The sequence below is a fragment of the Chlorocebus sabaeus genome, chromosome 23, assembly GCF_047675955.1.
Source record: "Chlorocebus sabaeus isolate Y175 chromosome 23, mChlSab1.0.hap1, whole genome shotgun sequence".
NCBI lineage: Eukaryota > Metazoa > Chordata > Mammalia > Primates > Cercopithecidae > Chlorocebus > Chlorocebus sabaeus.
Window position 1 is genome coordinate 33,639,695 of NC_132926.1, and position 18,178 is coordinate 33,657,872.

Sequence of the window (18,178 nt, forward strand, 5' to 3'; positions counted from 1 at the left end):
CCTTTACTAAAAATACCAAAATTAGCTAGGCATAGTGGCGGGCGCCTATAATCCCAGCTACTCAGGAGGCTGAGAGAGGAGCATCACTTGAACCCGAGAGGCAGTTGCAGTGAGCCAAGATCATGCCATTGTACTCCAGCCTGGGCAACAAGAGTGAAATTCCATCTCAGAAAAAAAACCAAACCAAAACAAACGAACAAAAAAAGTTCTGTGAGTTGAACATCTTGTAGCTAAAAACTTTCAGAGATCAGAAATTGGATTACACTGGAATCTTACTTAGATACAACTCTATATATACACTGCTTTTCTGAGCAGTATTTGCTACTCTTCTTTAAAAAGAGGGATTCAGGTCCAAGGCAAGAGAAAAGTTTTTAATAAACTTTTATTTTATATATAAGATAAAGCATATACACAATTCAATGTGGAAATAAATTACTAGAAATACTTTGGAAACTTTTCCATTTCCCTCTCAAACTCACTTTTTTTTAAGCTCGTAAGTCTTTTTACTTGATTTTAAGAAACATGGCAACTATAATACTAAGAAAGAACTACAGCTTTGTACAGAAACATATATAGCCTTGTCTGACTATAAGGTTTAGTTGGTGTTTTAGTAACAACAAAAAAGCACACAAGACACAAACACTCTTCAACAGGTTTACTCAAACAGCTTCGCTCAAGAAGAAAAAGGCACAGATTTAAAGGGATGACAATAATCACTAAGAATGAAGTAAATGGAGACTCAGTCAAAAAATGATACTTTATGAATTAAGTCAAGAAAAACAAAAGTCTTTCAAATTATCTGTCTTCATTAAAATGAATTTTTAAATTAAATTGTATAAACATATGATATAAAGTTGGTACTTTAGGAAGCGTCTTTGTATATTTTTTATGTACAAATCTTTGTATACAATTTCGATGTTCCTTATACATTCCCTATATAGCAAACTGAGCCAGGACCTCCCAACTGCATGCCTCAAGTCTCTGTGGAGCACTCTGGCAGCTGGATGGTCCTACTTGCTTTCTGACAAAATAGCTGGAAAGGAGGAGGGACCAATTAAATGTAGTCATCTTCAACTGGCTCTCCATTGACATCACAATAGTGGATAAAAATTGCCACTACTCGCTGAAATACACCCTTCTTCATCTGACGCATCTCTGAAATTTCCTCTCCTATTGTTTCCATACAGATGTCTGCAGACAGCTGTCCTTTCCTTCTAGGAGCATAGATAGTGCCTTTGAAATTAGAAATAAAAGGAGAGATACATATGATAATCAGAATCATTTGGAAAATCACTGATAAGCTGCCCCCTAGGATATTCCCATATACTGCACTATAATGTAACTGATGTATGAATAGCTCAAGGAATGGGTCATCACCAGTTTGTTCTTACGTTTGATGCCTAAGACAGCGTACATGCTTAAAGTCTCAAGGTAAAAATACTATACCAAAGGTAAGTCAGACACGTGTACACGTAGTTCATAAAATCCATTTCCTTATAAAGTATTTTCTTAAGACTTTGGTTAACAATAAATATTCAAGTATGCTACCACTTAGAGAAACTACATTCAAAAATTTCTCCCCAAATTTCTACACCTAAATTATAAGTTTCCACACAGGAAAATCTGTCCAAGGGAATCCTTTCTACCAGCCTTTATATATCCCTAGTAAGTCCACTGAACATCTATTGTACAAATAAAGAACTGTTTTGAAGTGAGTAAATAAAAAACATTTATATGGGAAACCATTTAACACTGCACTACTCCTAACTCACAAAAAGATATTAAGTATGTAACACAGTAGGCTATACTTAAACTAGAGAATAGATGTCAAGTCAGGTCATAATTACTTTCTTCATCATCTTCAAAGTCGTATCGAGCGAAGCTGTTGGGCTCTGCTGCTCGTAATGACCTCAGCCAAGGGAAGTCAGAAATCATGGAATATGGAGCTCCATCCACAACACCTAAAAGAAGACAAATGAAACACTGCTAACTGGCGTGGAAGTGCTGATAGAGCCAAATTCTGCAGTATTTTGTAAGCAGAATGTAAAATATAAAATAAAGAGAGAGAGTCAGGTGTCCTCAAATCATTTCCAGCTATCAAACTACAGTAATTTGTAATTTTTGTTTATGTTTTATGTTTCACCATTGGTTCTTATTGTCCTAGAAATAGTAAAGACTCATACAGGCAAAGCAATATTCATCTGGCTCCCACTTCTTGCAGGTATTAAAATCATCCATGTTTTGAAGAACTGTAAGACTCCCATTCATATTTTCCCTAAGGCATGTCCAGTCATCTAGTTAATAGCTATTTAACTTTTCCTTTTTAAAAAAAGTATAATTCTCTACATTTGGGTTACTGCTTGCTGTAAGCCCAAACCAGTTTGACTCATTGATTGATGGATCATTCATTCATTCGTGAATGAGAAAGGGCCATGTTTTGTTTCCCAGGCTGGTCTTGAACTCTTCGGCTCAAGGGATCGTCCCACCTTAGCCTCCTGAGTCGCTGGGATTACAGGGGCAAGCTACTGCACAGGCTATTTAACTTTCTAAATATTTGTAAATACCTTCTAAAGTATAGATTTCTCTCCCCCAGGGGTACTTGGGGTATTTCTTTAAGTCTTCTTCACTTCGAGTGGCTTCAGGGAAGAATTCATATTTAATGAGCTCTCTGGAGGCAACAGGAAAAATTAAGTAAAAATTACAAAACTGGAAATAATTAGAGTGTCGGGTAGGAAGGAACCATCAAAACTGTTTCGGACACAGATTCTACCAAACATCTTAAACAAAGTATTAAATACCTAACAGAAGTAGGATACAATCAAACTAGAGAATCCAAGTGTAGTCAGGTCAAAACTACTTTCTTCACTATCTTCAAAATCATATCAGGGAAAGAAAGTCACTTTCTAAGCACATGTCTTCTACACCAAAGGTGCTGAATGCAACATTAATATAACGAATATACAAAAGTCAAATTTTCTGATGATATAAAATATCATAGTCTTAAGATCTTCTTCAAATTGATCTCTTTTTTCATGCCCCAAGGCTAAATAATGTTACAAGTACATGTACAATTTTTTCTTGTAATTTTTATCTGAGTTTTAAAGATCATAAATATATACATATGCTTTTTAGTTTTAAGTCCTTGTTTCCCTCAGTTTCTCACTTACATTAACTTTTAAGTCCTTGTTTCCCTCAGTTTCTCACTTATGTTAACTTCAGGATAAGCTTGTCTGAAAAGCTTAGATGGAATCATTTAAAATAAAGAAAAATTGGGATTTGCTTCTGTGAGTCCCTGCTATGAGAAATGACTAAAAAGGCCTTTAAGCGCCACAGAGTTACTTACTGATTGATGTTTGCTATAGTGTCCATCCAGCTGCGAATGCGCACCTTATTCCGGACATTGGGAGGGTTGCTGAATTCATGGATAATACAGATGTGATAGGGGTAGGGACCACTAAACAGCTTCTGCTCCAAAGTTAGCGTGTCCACCTGTGGAAGACATCATAAAGACACGCCTTCAACAAAGAGAATGCCTTAGAAATCTCTCTCCTAGAGCTTCAACAATCTTTCCACAGATCTTCCATTTTGAAATCTCTGGCTGATTTGAAAATCAAATAGTCACATACAAACCTGAAAACAGTTTGTCACGCTGGGAATAATTTTGCAAACTCTTCTGTCTAGGGAACTTGGCAATTTATATCTCACTGTTATATTTAAATGCTTAGTAAACCAGAGAATCCTGATTGAGATAAATGATGTCAGTAAACTCAGAATCTACTTCTGGGTATGTCCTTTATTAAGTACTGACTGCATTATAGAACTGTGAATGTGTAGTAACATATACCCTATTGAAATGGGACTGCTGCCCAGTCTTTAAGAGATAATGTATTTTCTTGTCTTCTAGGAGCCTTTGATAACATTGTTGTTTTCTCATGGCATAACCCTCTCCCATCTCTAGTTATGAAATCTCACTCTGCCATCTCAGTGGCATATGTGTTTATCTCCCTTTTGGGAAGGCAAACTCCTTGAGGGAAGGATCATGTGTTATGTATTTTTTCGCACCCGGCATATTGTAAGTTTTGAGACACTTGACAATATGATGAACTGACTCTTTTGAGGCCAGGCTTACACACTGATTACAAAGGGGCATTTAAAATTTCCTTTAAACTCCTCTTTTGGCATTAAGCACGGAACCTTATATACAATATACTCTTAATAATGATAATGACACTAATAGTAGTTATATGATGGCTTACTATATACTAGCACCTGTTTTAGAGTTTCACATATATTAAATATCACAATAATCCTTGGTATATCATTATTATTCTAATTTTACAGATGAAGAAACTAAGACATAGAAGTCAAATAATCTGCTACAGGTCAGACAGCCAGAAATTTAATCAGGCAGTCTGAACCAGAGACTGTGATCTTAACTACAGGTAACTTTTAATAAGTATAAAAACCTGTTGAATAACAACTCCCTGCATCACATATAACTTGTAAAAACTAAAATATCATTACTGTAGGTTGGAAGTGAATGAATGCCAAATCCAAAAGGCTAAAGACTTAAAAAAAAAAAAAAAATCACAATATGTGTATCATCGGAAAGGAGCAAAGCTCGTTACCTGCTGCATTGGGCGTAGGTATATGATGCGGTTTCTCTCGGGTGGCATTCTTAGTATCTGGTCTAGTACCTGATCCATGTTCAGTTTCTTGCACTGTGCATAGTCAAATCGGTTTACAATTGGTGCATTTTCTACTTTTAAATGTTTTAGTACCCTGCACCTGGTAGCTACAAAATGAAAATAATGGTAAGCTCTATACATATCGTATTTGGAGAGATGGCCTAATTTTTGTTAGCACAAAATACTGCAGTAACAAACATCTTTAACACAGGTCAAATAATATCATAGAGTACAAATGGCAGTTAACAAAAAAATTTGAAAATGTGGTTCTGTTTACTTCAAAAGAAGGTAGAAGGGGTGCATTAAAGTGCCTTTTTCTAAGATTTTTACTGTTAAGAAAACCAAGCCCTAGAAAATGACTTGTCCAGACAGAAACTGTTTAGGAAATATTTATTTAAAAAATGAATAACTATTATACATTTTTCTAGTTAACAATCAGACCTGAAATATTTCACCTATATTATCTTACATTCACTCTCAGGAATGAGCAGAGTTGGATTTTAATTCCTGTCACAAACGTAAAAGCAGAACCTTGAAAAAAAAGACCCAGAAACACATTTGGGTATTTTGGTCTAAAGCTCTTCAGTCCAATATAGTAGCCATGTGGTTAGTGGTTACCATCATACTGAACAGTGTACACACAGAACATTAAAGTTCTATTGAAATGCTGGTCTAAAACATGATTAGTTTTTCTGTTTGACATATAAAACACGAAGTCAGAAAAAAGTAATTTTGATATAATAAACACATTTAACTGAACTAGTATACCAACGTCAGAAAAATATTTCCTTCTCTTTTTTTAAATCTCAAATTTCAACCTGGTCCAATTTTCATTGCAGACTGCAACCAGGTCCAACTTGAGAGAGAAGATCAAATGGAAAAGATTATAAAACCACAGGCTGATTTGCCTGATCTTTTTAACATTTCACAGACATCTTCTGTAACATCCTTGACCCAAATGTCATCATCGTCTTGCGCAATCTAGTGTAACTAACTTGACATTTAAACACTGAGCGAGACTCCTGCCTCTCACATTCATTTTCTCCTTCTATGACATGGTGGAAAGGAGGGGAATTGGTGTTGAGGACAGCAACAGACGAAAGGAAAGCGCTAGATGACAGTAAGGATCTAATGGTTGCTAGCTATAAAATCAGACATGGCTAAGGTCAGTTCTAATCTCATTTAAACATCTCCTCCGTCATTAACTTAGCCACTATCTACAGACTAAGCTAAGATCCTCTCCCCATGATAAGCTGAGCCAAACAATTTGGTTTAAAGGGGAGAAGGTTGGGCCTGAGGCTGTGTGATCCATCATTAGGTTAGAGAATGTACAGGAAGAATCATCAAAGTAAAAAGAAAACCAGTCAGATTCTTGGAGAGCTCAGAGTAGAGAAAGGAATGGAATGAGGTGCCAACCGGCAGAGTCCAAAAATTGAGTTTTATATTCTCAGAGCTCAAAGGGTGTAGGGACTGACAGAATGAAAGTTCTTCCAGTGCTACTGAAAGGCTAGGGTGAGTACCCCTACTGTTATGAACTCTGAGCTTTTGAAAAGCCTGTGTTCTCTATTGCAGAAGGAAACTCCAATAGGAGCCAGTGATTTAAGATGTTTTAGGACCAAAGACCTCATTGGCTGGGATAGAGAAAAGTACTGCTTCTTCAGAGTAAACAATAGAGTTGGGGTCCCAAAGGTCTGAACTTTTGTAGAATTCAGAGTAGTGCTTGAATCTCAGTTTCATCTCTCCTTTCTTGGATTCTCCTTAGTTTATGACAAAATGTTTGGTAAATACCTTTTAACGGGATTTCTTTGTTTACTACTAATATGGTAGGAGTCGTAAAACAAAACAAAATAAACCTCTTAATATTTTTTGCAATACAGGTTGACTAACCTTTATCTGAAATATTTGGGATCAGAAGTGTTTTAGATTTCAAATTTTTCTTCAAATTTTGGAGTATTTACATTATATACTTACCCTAATAAAAAATATCTGAAATCTGAAATGCGCTCCAATGAACATTTCCTTTTAGCATCATGTTAGTGCTCAAAAAGTTCTGAATTTTAAAGCACTTGGGCATTTTGATTTTTAGATTAGAGATGCTTAACGTGTAATAACATCACTAGGCATTACTAGAGGTCAGACCCTGTACTGCGTGTGCATATATCATGTATATGTATATATACAGGCATTTCTCATTTTATTGCACTTTATTGTGCTTCACAGACATTGCATTCTTTACACAAGGTCTGTGGCAACCATGAATTGAGCGTCCACTGATGCCATTTTTTTAGTAAGCATGTGCTCACTTTGAGTCTTTGTGTTACATTTTTAATAATTCTTGCAGTATTTCAAACTTGTTCATTATTATTTTATCCATTATGGTGGTCTGTGATCAATGATCTCTGATGTTACTATTTTAATTGTGGGGTGCCACAAACTGCACCAATGTAAGTGAACTTAATAAATGTTGTGTATGTCCTGACTGCTCCCCCAACAGGCTGTTCCCCTGTCTCTCTCCCTTTCCCTCAAGTCTCCCTACTCCCTGAGATATAATGATGTTGAAATTAGGCTAATTATAACTCTACAATGGCCTCCAAGTGTTCCAATAAAAGGAAGAGTCACAAATCTCACTTTAAAATAAAAAGATAGCAATGATTAAGCTTGATGAGGAAGTCACCTGAAAGCTGAGATAGGTCAAAAGCCAGGTCTCTTGTGCCAGTTAACCAAGGTATGAATGCCAAGGAGAAGTTCTTGAAAGAAATTACAAGTGCTATTCCAGTGAACCCACAAATGGTAAGAAAGCAAAAGAGCCATATTGCTGATACGGAGAAAGTCTGAGTGGTCTAGACAGATCAAACTAGCCACTACATTCCCTAAGCCAAAGCCTAACCCAGGGCAAGGCCCTCAACATTTGGGCAAGACTCTCTACCAGCAAAAAGATTATGACTTGCTAAAGGTTCAGGTGATTGTTAGCATCTTTGAATAACAAAGTGTTTTTATTTTATTATGTTTTTTTCTGAGATAGTGTCTTGCTCTGTTGTCCAGGCTGGAGTGCAGAGGCATGATCTTGGCTCACTGCAACCTCTGCCTCCTATGTTCAAGCGATTCTCTTGCCTCTGCCTCCCAAGTAGCTGGGATTACAGGCATGAGCCACCACCCCTGGCTAATTTTTGTATTTTTAGTAGAGACGGAGTTTTGCCATGTTGGCCAGGCCAGTCTCAAACTCCTAGTCTCAGGTGATCTGCCTGCCATAGCCTCCCAAAGTGCTGTGATTACAGGAGTGAGCCTCCGTGCCTAGCCAATGAAGTGCTTTTAAATTAAGGTACATAAATTTTTTTAAAAAATACAATGCTACTTCACATTTAATCGACTATAGTGTAAACGTAACTTTTATATGCACTGGAAAATAAAAAAAATTCATATGATTCGCTTTATTGTGATATACCTTTTATAATGGTGGTCTAGAACCAAACCTGCAGTGTCTCTGAGGTATGCCTGTATACATATACATATACAGAAACATATCAATCACTGCATTTAACTTTCACAAATGCTTTATGAGTTAAGCATAATTACGCAGAGTTTACAGATTGAAAAAAATGAAGACAGAAAATTATAAAACTTGCCCAAGGCAAGGAAATAAGTCAGATCTTCATAATTTTACATGGATGGATATCTAAAATATAATTTTGAATAAAAAGGTAAAATTAATAGATCAATTATAGGATATACTATGTAACTAAAATTTTAAGAAATCATAAAAATTAATACCCTATGTTTGAGACAGACACATATATAAAGAAAGATATAAAAGGTACACTGGAAAGATATATGTTCAATACACGAGTATAGATGGTGGGAGCGGATGAGATTAACAATGAGGGACACGAGACTAAAAAGAAAAAGGGGCCTGGATAAATGATAATGTGCCATGAAGTAAAGATACAATTAATCATCTCAATCAAATACAGAGCAGTTATACACTTGAGGCCCAGTCGGCGCTTCCCTCAAAAACCATGTCCAAGTCACACAGCTGGTAAATGACCAAGCCAGCAATCAAGCTGAGGTCTATCTGACTCCAAAGCCTATGCAGGCTGTTATTTACTCTGCCAGATCAGGCAGTAATTATCTTTTGGAGACAGGCTATTTTAAAAGATGAACCAAGTTTCTCTACATGATGCTCAGAAATACTATGGATTAATACTTTGAGAACTAGAACAAAGGCAGAACTAAAGATAACCCAACACAATATTTCCTTTAAGAAAATAAGACAGTAATGTTATTACAGTATTTATCAGTTCCTAATTCTTTTAACTCATTCATGATGCTCGTGAATAATACAGGCCCAAATACATACCATGGATGAACATCATCTTGGGACAGTCTTTTAGCACTAGATCTGTGATTCCACAATTGGTCATAGTGACTCCAACGAGATTCTTGGATTTTAATACAAGAACCTACAAGGAGAAAAATTAGAAACTATATAAAGATACAAACTTTAGTTTGCGTGCATTACTTAGGAACTGGGCTAGACTGTGATAAAGGTAAGTGAGGGATTTTCCTCTACCTGCACATGGTCATCCTCGATCACAGGATCACTTGTACTGGTGGATTTATCTGCTGTCCGCTTCCGTTTCATGGCGTGACGTGGCTTTGTTTTGGCTACTTCTAAAAAAGGTAAAAAAGAAGAAAAACCAAAACTTTAGCCTTGCTTTCTTTCCCTCAAGCACATTCAATCACATATGTATGAACACCATCAAGGCAATTCCCAAATCTACAATTTGGTTCCCAATGGAATACAGTTATATTGGTATTTCCAATGGATTGTTTCAAAACAGGATCACCCTCCATTACTTCAAACATATCTACATCAAATATAACAACGCTTCTCATGCCTAGGTCATCCTAATAATCTAATAAACATTCCTACTTCCAGTCTCTCTGACTCATCCCATCCTAAATACTATTGGTGAATTGAACTCCTATCTTTCCTACTAAAAAACTTTTAAATTATTGACTGAAGCTTAATGAATGTTTCAATGCTTGACATTTGGAGCTATGCTTCAGCTCTGCCCATTCTCCACACCATACCCTAGTCATCTCCCACTGCTGATGTCTCCGAAGTCATCAATTGCTCTAGCTTCTTCTGCCCAGAACACCTTTTCTGACCCTACTTTTTGAAATACGACCCATCTGGGAAAGGTCCAACTCAAACACTTAGTTCTAACAAAGCACCCTTGATCCCCACACATTACATACTGCCCTAATAGTTCCTTTTATACTTGTTTTGTTGGTCTGTTTACATAAAAGCTCGTTAAAGGCAACAACACTCTCTTAATTCATCTTTATTTCAATGTCAGTCACTAGCAATGAGATAAAATGAACATTTATTGAATGAACTGGCACTCAACACTTACAGAATGAATGAATGAATGAATGCACCACAGGTAAAACAGAATAACAAATATTTACTGAGCGCTTACTGTGTGTCAGGCACTGTTCTAAGGGTTTTACTTGTATTAACTCAATCCTTACAATAGCTCTGAGATGGATTTATTGTTCTCCCTGTTTTACATATTAGGAAACTGAAGCACGGGAAGGTACAAAAACTTGCCACAGTGATAAATGGGAACCAGGAGTCAAACCCAGGAAATCTAGCACCAGTTACTAAGCTAGAAAACCTGCAATCTTTCATCTGTCAAACCCTGGTTAAGAAGGCCCTTATTTACTGGTACTGTTCTGAAGCAATACACTTCGAAATAAGCAAATATTGTCCTTACTTAATTTAAAAATGAGTGCTAAATTCATAGCTAAAACTTAAGCACATACATATTCTAAGAAAATACATTAGTCATCATTCTTATTTTTGATACTTAATCATACTGTAGCAGAGCATAATATATAGAATTAAATACAACTGACTTTCATGAATTAAATCACCACCATACTGTTTTTTTAGATAGTACTGCTAATTATAAACATTCCACTTGGTAATTCTGTAATATCAGTAATTCTGTAATCTCAAACATGAAAGATCACAAAAAAAGACAAAGAAATGAGAACGAATACCGCAAATTCCCAAAGGCTTGGGCTTAGATGGGAACCGTAGAGATTTAGTCTGATTTTTTTACACAACAAAATCCTTTCTACACCATTGAAGTCTGTGAAATTCTACTCTGTAAAACAATTCAAAGCAGCTGCTTTGGCTGAAGGCCGAAAAGGAGCCCAAGAGCTCTACCCATCAAACTTCCTCCAAGGACCTTGAAACTAAGCAAAATTCTGGAGTTCCAACAAAACATGAAGACTACTAACCACACAACACAACGTAGGCCTTCTCCCACAGTATCCTGAAGGAACTTCATCCAAAATCAAATCATCTTCATTGACAAGGAACCTTCTAAAGGCAGCACATTTCACCTGATAGCCAAAATTCACAAACCTTTTAAAACCTCTAATAAGTCCTGGCTCCCTCTCCCAGTACCACAAAAATGAAAATGAACAAACAAAAAGCAAGCCTGTTTCCACTACTACATGACAGTGTTCTAGTAAGAATCTTCTCTCAGTAATCCCCTTTTGTGATCTGATTTTCAAGTATCTCACCTTCCTGGATTGCTCTCTCCCTTCCCCCTTAATTTAACAGAGTATGGGGTTCAAAATTAGGTAAAGTTTCCTGCTCTCCAGGGTACCCAAACTGGTAGTTTACATTTTCTAAGAAAAGTTATAAAATGAAGTCACACTTTATACATATATGAGCTTGAAAAACAAACATTTCTGATACATAAGGAAAAAAGTTTGTGTGTTTGCTGTCATTCTCTTATGCCTCCCTCCCTGTTTAGAGAAAATTAATTTTGTTTAGGAACATTTTTTTAGTAATTCAAAACATCCACTAGCATCAACAATACCTCATATGATGGTGCCTATACTTATTATGTTCACAGTTATTATCTAAGCCCCATACCATGTGTAAGACATGGTGCTAAAGGATAGAAATACACTGGTGAAAAAGCAGAGACTGTCCTTGTCCTCATGGAGCTCACAGTCTACTAGAAAGGAAGACAGTAAAACAAGAAATTACAACAGAGTGTGGTTCACATTAATGTTGAAGATGCTACAGAAACAGAGAAAGGCAGATCAATCCAGTCAGGTGCCAGGGAAAGCGTTTAATATTAATAGCAACTATTTTAATCTTAAATGTTATTCTTTGACAATCCAATTATTTATTTCTCTAATATTTACTTTATAAATTGTTATACGGTGAGGATTAAAAGCAACTTACAGGTATTTATTCCCAAAATATAAATTCACAAAACAATTATATTAGCTTCTAAAATGGCTTTAACACTCCACAGGGTCATAAATTAAAAACCAAACTATCTCAAAGGTTACTTTTATTTGAACTGTTTTTTAAAAATCTTTAACATTCAAGTTTCTTCCTTTATTAGTTTGGATTTTTCTCTTTAAAAAACATGCCAGATTAAAAATAATTTGGGCCGGGCACGGTGGCTCATGCCTGTAATCCCAGCACTTTAGGAGGCTGAGGCGGGTGGATCACCTGAGGTCAGGAGTTCGAGACCAGCCTGGCCAACATGGGGAACCCCTGTCTCTACTAAAAACACAAAAATTGTAGTGGTAGGTGGTAGGCGCCTGTAATCCCAGCTACTCGGGAGGCTGAGGTAGGATAATCACTTGAACACAGGAGGCAGAGGCTACAGTGAGCTGAGATGGCGCCACTGCACTCCAGCCTGGGCGACACAGCGAGACTTCATCTCAAAAATAATAATAATAATAATCATAATTTGTAAGCCACCCAAATAACTTCTTGTCCTTTCCAAAAGGGACTTTAATAATATTAAAATCAGTACTTTGATATCTACCCCAAAAAACTACTATTCAGAGTAAATAGACATTTTTATAAATCTAAAATATATTAGCAAATAATTTACCTACTACAACCATGTTACAGACATTAGAAGTCTTCTCAAATTGAAAAAAAATCACATAATAAATGCAATAAGAAGCACTACATAAATATTTTCTTTATTTTAAATCCAGAGAATGATTTAACTTAAAAAAGTTCTAGACATGAAAAAAGTCAGAATAAAATAGTTAAGGGATAAGCAGAACACCAGGCAAAAAATAACATCAAAACTTCAATGGTTAATATGAAGGCTCTGTATTAAAAACAAAACAACACAACAAAAAACGAAAAAATTTTATCAAGACACGTAAGTAAAATGGCAAACATAACAGTCCCTAAACAGGAAGACTCAGTGCTGTTAAAATGACAATTATGTTTCAGTTATCAATTGAATGCAATTCCAAACAAAAAGCAAGATTAGTTTTTGGAACTTGATAAAAATATTACAAAGCACATCTATAAAAATAAATGGCAAATGCATGGCTAGTCAAGGAAACTTTGAAAAAGAATAACAAAAGAAGACAGAACACTGGAACAGAATAGAATGACCAGAGATTAACCTAAGTATGTCTAAGAATTTAGTAGATGAGAAAAGAGCATTTCAAAATAATAGCATAAGAATGGACATCCATAACCAGTACTGAAACAAGTTGGTGATAGTTTGGAATAAAAAATTAATATTAGTTCCCACAGATTGAAATAAAATTCCAACTGAACTAAGGAACTAAACCGAAATCAATGAATAAAGGAATAAGAAGATGGGCACAATTATCTGAACCAAGTGTAGGAAAGGCCTTTCACAGCATAAAAATGAACTCATAAAGGAAAACACACAGATCTGACTTTGCAAATATGAAAAACCACACAACAAAAGGTGTCATAGGAGGCAGATACTGTTTAATAGGCACAGAGTTTCAGTTTGGGATGATGAAAAAGTTCAGATGGTTGGTGGTGACAGCTGCATAACAAGGTGAATGTATTTAGTGCCGCTGAATTACACACTGTACACTGAATGGTAAAGTTATATCTTACCACCAATTTTAAAAAAAAGATATTATCAAACATTTACAATTGAAGCTGGGAAAAGTATTTTCACCATATGGCAGAACTACTGTTTGCAAAGCATAAAAAAGTCTTCAAATAAAACTCATCTATTTCAATGAGTTTATGCAACTATGGTAACTAGCACGCAATTAAGGTCTCAAATGTATCTCATGAAAGCTTACTTTTGTTCTGTTTAGCTCTGTATGATTCAATTACTTCTATTTAGAATATACAAAAAGCACTGACTGCCTATGTTCTGGGACTGATTTTAATATTTTAAAATGGAGGGCTACTTGAAGAAAATTAAAATACATTATTATTCACTGTCAGGTAGTAATGATATAATAAAGGCAGGAAAGAGTACTTAAAAATAAGATCAGAAATAGAAACAGACTTATGATTAATAAATGTGCTTACACCCATTCCACCCAATTCCTTGGCTATACATTATAAACATTAATGAAATTAAATACACATTATTTGTTCTGAGTATTTTCACCAAAATAATTCTCAGCCAAACCATTTACTTACCTGCTTATCTCCTGGCAAACCTTACTTGAATTGAAGCAAAACTAGATTTCTGAAAAAATTACTAAGTCCTGCAGAGACAGAGAGAGGGGTATACCCAGGAAGCTGCACTGAGATGTGCTGCCCCAGCTCCAGCAACGTCAAGTCCTTGCCTTTTGGCTAAGGTTTAAAACTTTCCTAAGTTAAGACTTCTCTAAGTGTGTGATGGTAGCAGAGTTCATCTACTGGGGCTTAGGTGTCAGTCAGTGTTATATTTAGGGTAAATATACACAGTGCTACTTTCCTTAAAAGCTGAACTATTTGAGTTTTCCAGGTTGGACATTGTGTAAACTGTTTTACACCCCCACCCACCAAACCATTGCTGAAAATTAGTTCAAAATCTGCAAGACCCACAAAACCCCAAAACAGAATTTAATTTGCCAAACTGGCTTTTTGTAAGAAAACTCAGGAAACAAGTTCATGCCTTTCTGCAGCCCTACCCTGCAATTGCTAATCCTAGGAGCATTGTCATACCTGACTCAGATACCAGCAGTACATGGGACAGTCTGCTCCTGGCCCTGGTTAGGGGCCTCCGAGGGTAGTCTTCATTAGACTGCACGTCACAACTCTCAGGCTGGGAGCTCCCCCTCCTGTCCTCACCTGTAGCCCCAGAGCCACTCCCATTAGTCCTCTCATCATGTGCTGGGCCTGAAGACCCCCCTTGTGGCAGAGTCCTAAAGGAAAAGGCGGATCTCGTACCATCCGGGCCATTCACAACACAGGCTCGGCTGGTTGAAGGACGTTCCTCATCAGAACACCTGCTAGTTCTCCTTTGGGATTCCTGGGGCCTGTGACAGCAGCATCTGGGGCAGACAGAACTCTCTGCATCTCCCTCCTCCATGGCCTCAGAGTCCTCTGACCCACCGGGGGAGCAGGCACACTGCCTGGACACATCCACTTCTGTAGGGCTAGGCTCGGAAGAGCCGCCGCTGTTCACCGTCCTTACAAAGTCGGGGCTTTGAGAAGCAGTGCTGTGTGAGCTGGAGTTTCCCACTGTGCTGGCGGTGGTGCTGCTGCAGCTGGGATAAACATCCTTGTTTTTTTTCTTTTCAGGAATATCCCTAGCTGCTTTCATATCGGCTTTGATCTGCTCACTGGTGACCTGACAGCCTTTCTCACAGCTGCTTTCCTCGAGGGGAAACTGCTTCGACTGGCCCATCTGATGGGAGTTGTACCTCTTTCGAAGTGGAGTCTTGCCTTTTCCACTTACTGCTTATAGAAAAAGAAGAACGGCCCGAGGAAAAGAAAAGATTTCAGTACAAATTCTGGACAACACGCAAGAGTAAATCTGGAACAGGAAATAATGTATACTAAACACTAATTTTCCTAAAGTATAACTGTGATCACATCATTGAGCCGCTATAAAATTCTCTATGGCTCCCTAGTGTCTACCTGGTTTATACTCCTTAGCTATGCCTTCAAGCCTCACTATGATCTAATTCCAAACCATCTTTCCATGTTGTCCCCTCCATATACATTCTACATTCCAGCTCCAGCTTTTCTCTCAATATACCCTTGCTTTACTACCTCAGGGCCTTTGTTCTCACCAATTTGTCAGCCCTGGTCCTCTACTCCATCTCTTCTGCACCCCCACCCCAAATCAAATGTGGTTGTAACATGTGCCCTGTAATATTACTACCTATTGTTTTTGACACGACTCTTCAACCAGACTAGAACTTCTGTAAAGAGAGACCATGACTTACTCATCTCTGTATCCCTCACAGTGCCTAACACAATACCTGGGGCACAATAAAGCTCAATGAAGATATAAAGGAATAAATAGGTTTTGTCCGGCCAACAGAGGATTTAGTTGCTAAATTTAGAAACTGCACTGTCTGGGAAAGTTAGGTTAGTCAGCTGGTCATATTACTTTTCCTAAATTTCAGTTTCCATAAAACCTTCTTTCAACCACAGTATAAAGTTATCTGAATCTCTTAAAAGAAATAGAAATTGAATAATCAGCCAATGATTAGCAAATTATTCCAAGTCCAAAGAACTAAACTTTCCAGATAATAGTACTACATAAATGTTTCAGGGTCAGTGTTAAATGTGTATTGAACATTCAAAAATATTAAGGAGTAAGGGTACCCAAGGAAAAATGACTGGACAATTTGTAAAAAATATATCCTTTGCTAAAAGTGGTAAGCACATGGTTCGGAGAAACAAAAGGGAAGGAAAGACAAGGAAGAAGTATGAACTTCAGAGTTAAGAAGAGAAGTACAGTTTCTTGGTGAGGCATTGCAGAGGGTTATTGCCTAGATTTAAAGGGATGTGAGGGATTATAAAAATATGCTTTAGGACTCCTTCGAGCACCAAACTAGCCACCAATACTCATTAGCACAACTGGACAGATTATCAACTGGTGAATGGTTGCTTTTCATTGCTCTGGATGACTCAGTAGTCATCCATGAGGCACAGGCTTTTTGCTCACTAATCTCTGACACCCTGATGCCACAACTAAAGCCTCCACTGTAGACTTAGAATCCTTCTTTTCTTCCCTGAGCCCTCATTCCACACCACTGTTGTGTTGTATTGCCTACAAGAGCACCACCCAGATTTCCCTCTTACTTGGGCAAGTGCATTTCTTGCTTCCTGTCACATTCCATAATATATGTTAACTGCACCCAAGTTGTCATATTAAGGCCAAGTGTGTCAGTTCTGATAGTGACTGTCATTAACAGTTTAGAGAAAGACATAATTTCTCACCTGACAATTCCCTGGACTGCACTGACTCTCCAGTTTTCTCTTCACGTTCAGAGTAACGCCGAGTACCGTTCTTAGGAATCCAGACTTCTTGGAGTTCTAGACTATCTTCTTCATCATCGCTCTCTGAATCATGAACAGTAATTGGGGTTGGTTTTACTACACGCTGAAGACCACTGGGTCCTAAAAAAAAAAAAAGGACAGGCCTAACAGTTACTTTTTGTGCAAGAAAGGGTCTAATACGAAGTACTGTTTCCAGGGCTCTGGAATCAATAGAGATGCTTTGTGGCTCTATGCAGCCTCCCCTGGCACACATTTTAACTGATAATGCACTTGGGTAAGATACTGTGAAAGCAACTTAACTCTAAACCATTATGTCAACATTAAGTATGATTAATATGCCAACCAACTTGATGCATTTCTAAAGGCAAATTAAAATAGACACTCATACAGCATTCCCTTGCAGGATCTTCACTATTTCAAAGAGTAGCATAAAATCATCCTAAAAATAATCTAAATAATAGTGATAATAATTTTAAAAATAAGCTATATATTTTCTCAATTTTTCAAACATATGAGCCAAGGTTAAGTAAATGAAGATGAATTGAGAAATGTATGGGACTGGTAAACAAGACTGTATTCTTTGAGTATGGATCTATCTCATTAGATGTAGCAGATACATTTTTGAAGGTCAGATGCATGTTACCTTTTGGTTGAATATGTGTATTTATGTAAAAAATGTTTTATCTGCTTGGCAGTATAGCTTTTAAACCTAGTTCTTATAACCTAATTCTCTCTGACAAGTGACTAATAGCTCCATCAATAAATGTATGCTCCAAGGAACCTAGCTTTTTTCCTGTCACACTGTACAATGCCTGACACGGAGTAGGCACTCAATAAATATTTGTTGAATGAGTGACTGCATCTGTCACACACTTAAAACAGGGTAGCATATTTTCCATTCAAAGACAAGGCAGCATTCTCAGGCAGGGAATGAGAAAACTTGAGTTTTCTCAATTTCAATTCTATCCCTCGATTACTGGCTGACTGGTGTTGAGCACATCATTTAAACTTTTGAAATAAAATTAATTTCCCCATCTGTAAAATGAAAGGCTGTGCAAGTTAATCTTTAAAGGCCTATGACTCTATATCCTGTCTTAAGTCAGCCAATGGCAAACAGAGGCTAAGTTTTGGTCTGTTTACTAAACCAGGTCAACTTCTCAACTGCTCCTCCTCTCTAACTGAATTGAGGGGAGGG

General features: G+C 37.0%; 1 protein-coding gene across 4 annotated transcripts in view; it reads right to left on the reverse strand.

The window, feature by feature from the left end:
* Positions 1-640: 640 nt before the first annotated feature.
* The window catches only part of FBXO38 (F-box protein 38), a 58,924-nt gene continuing 41,386 nt past the window's right edge, over positions 641-18,178 (reverse strand). The window contains exons 14-22 of one of the 4 annotated variants that reach the window (XM_008014908.3): positions 16,924-17,103; positions 14,917-15,426; positions 9,256-9,356; positions 9,043-9,145; positions 4,629-4,795; positions 3,344-3,489; positions 2,565-2,668; positions 1,848-1,961; positions 641-1,233 (exon numbers count right to left, since the gene is read on the reverse strand). In XM_008014908.3, the coding sequence (XP_008013099.1) occupies positions 1,055-1,233; positions 1,848-1,961; positions 2,565-2,668; positions 3,344-3,489; positions 4,629-4,795; positions 9,043-9,145; positions 9,256-9,356; positions 14,917-15,426; positions 16,924-17,103 (1,604 nt within the window). In that variant the 3' untranslated portion in view covers positions 641-1,054. Of the gene's footprint in view, positions 1,234-1,847; positions 1,962-2,564; positions 2,669-3,343; positions 3,490-4,628; positions 4,796-9,042; positions 9,146-9,255; positions 9,357-14,691; positions 15,427-16,923; positions 17,104-18,178 lie in introns of all 4 variants that reach the window. The other 3 variants (XM_008014907.3, XM_008014906.3, XM_008014910.3) reach the window with 3 other exon arrangements.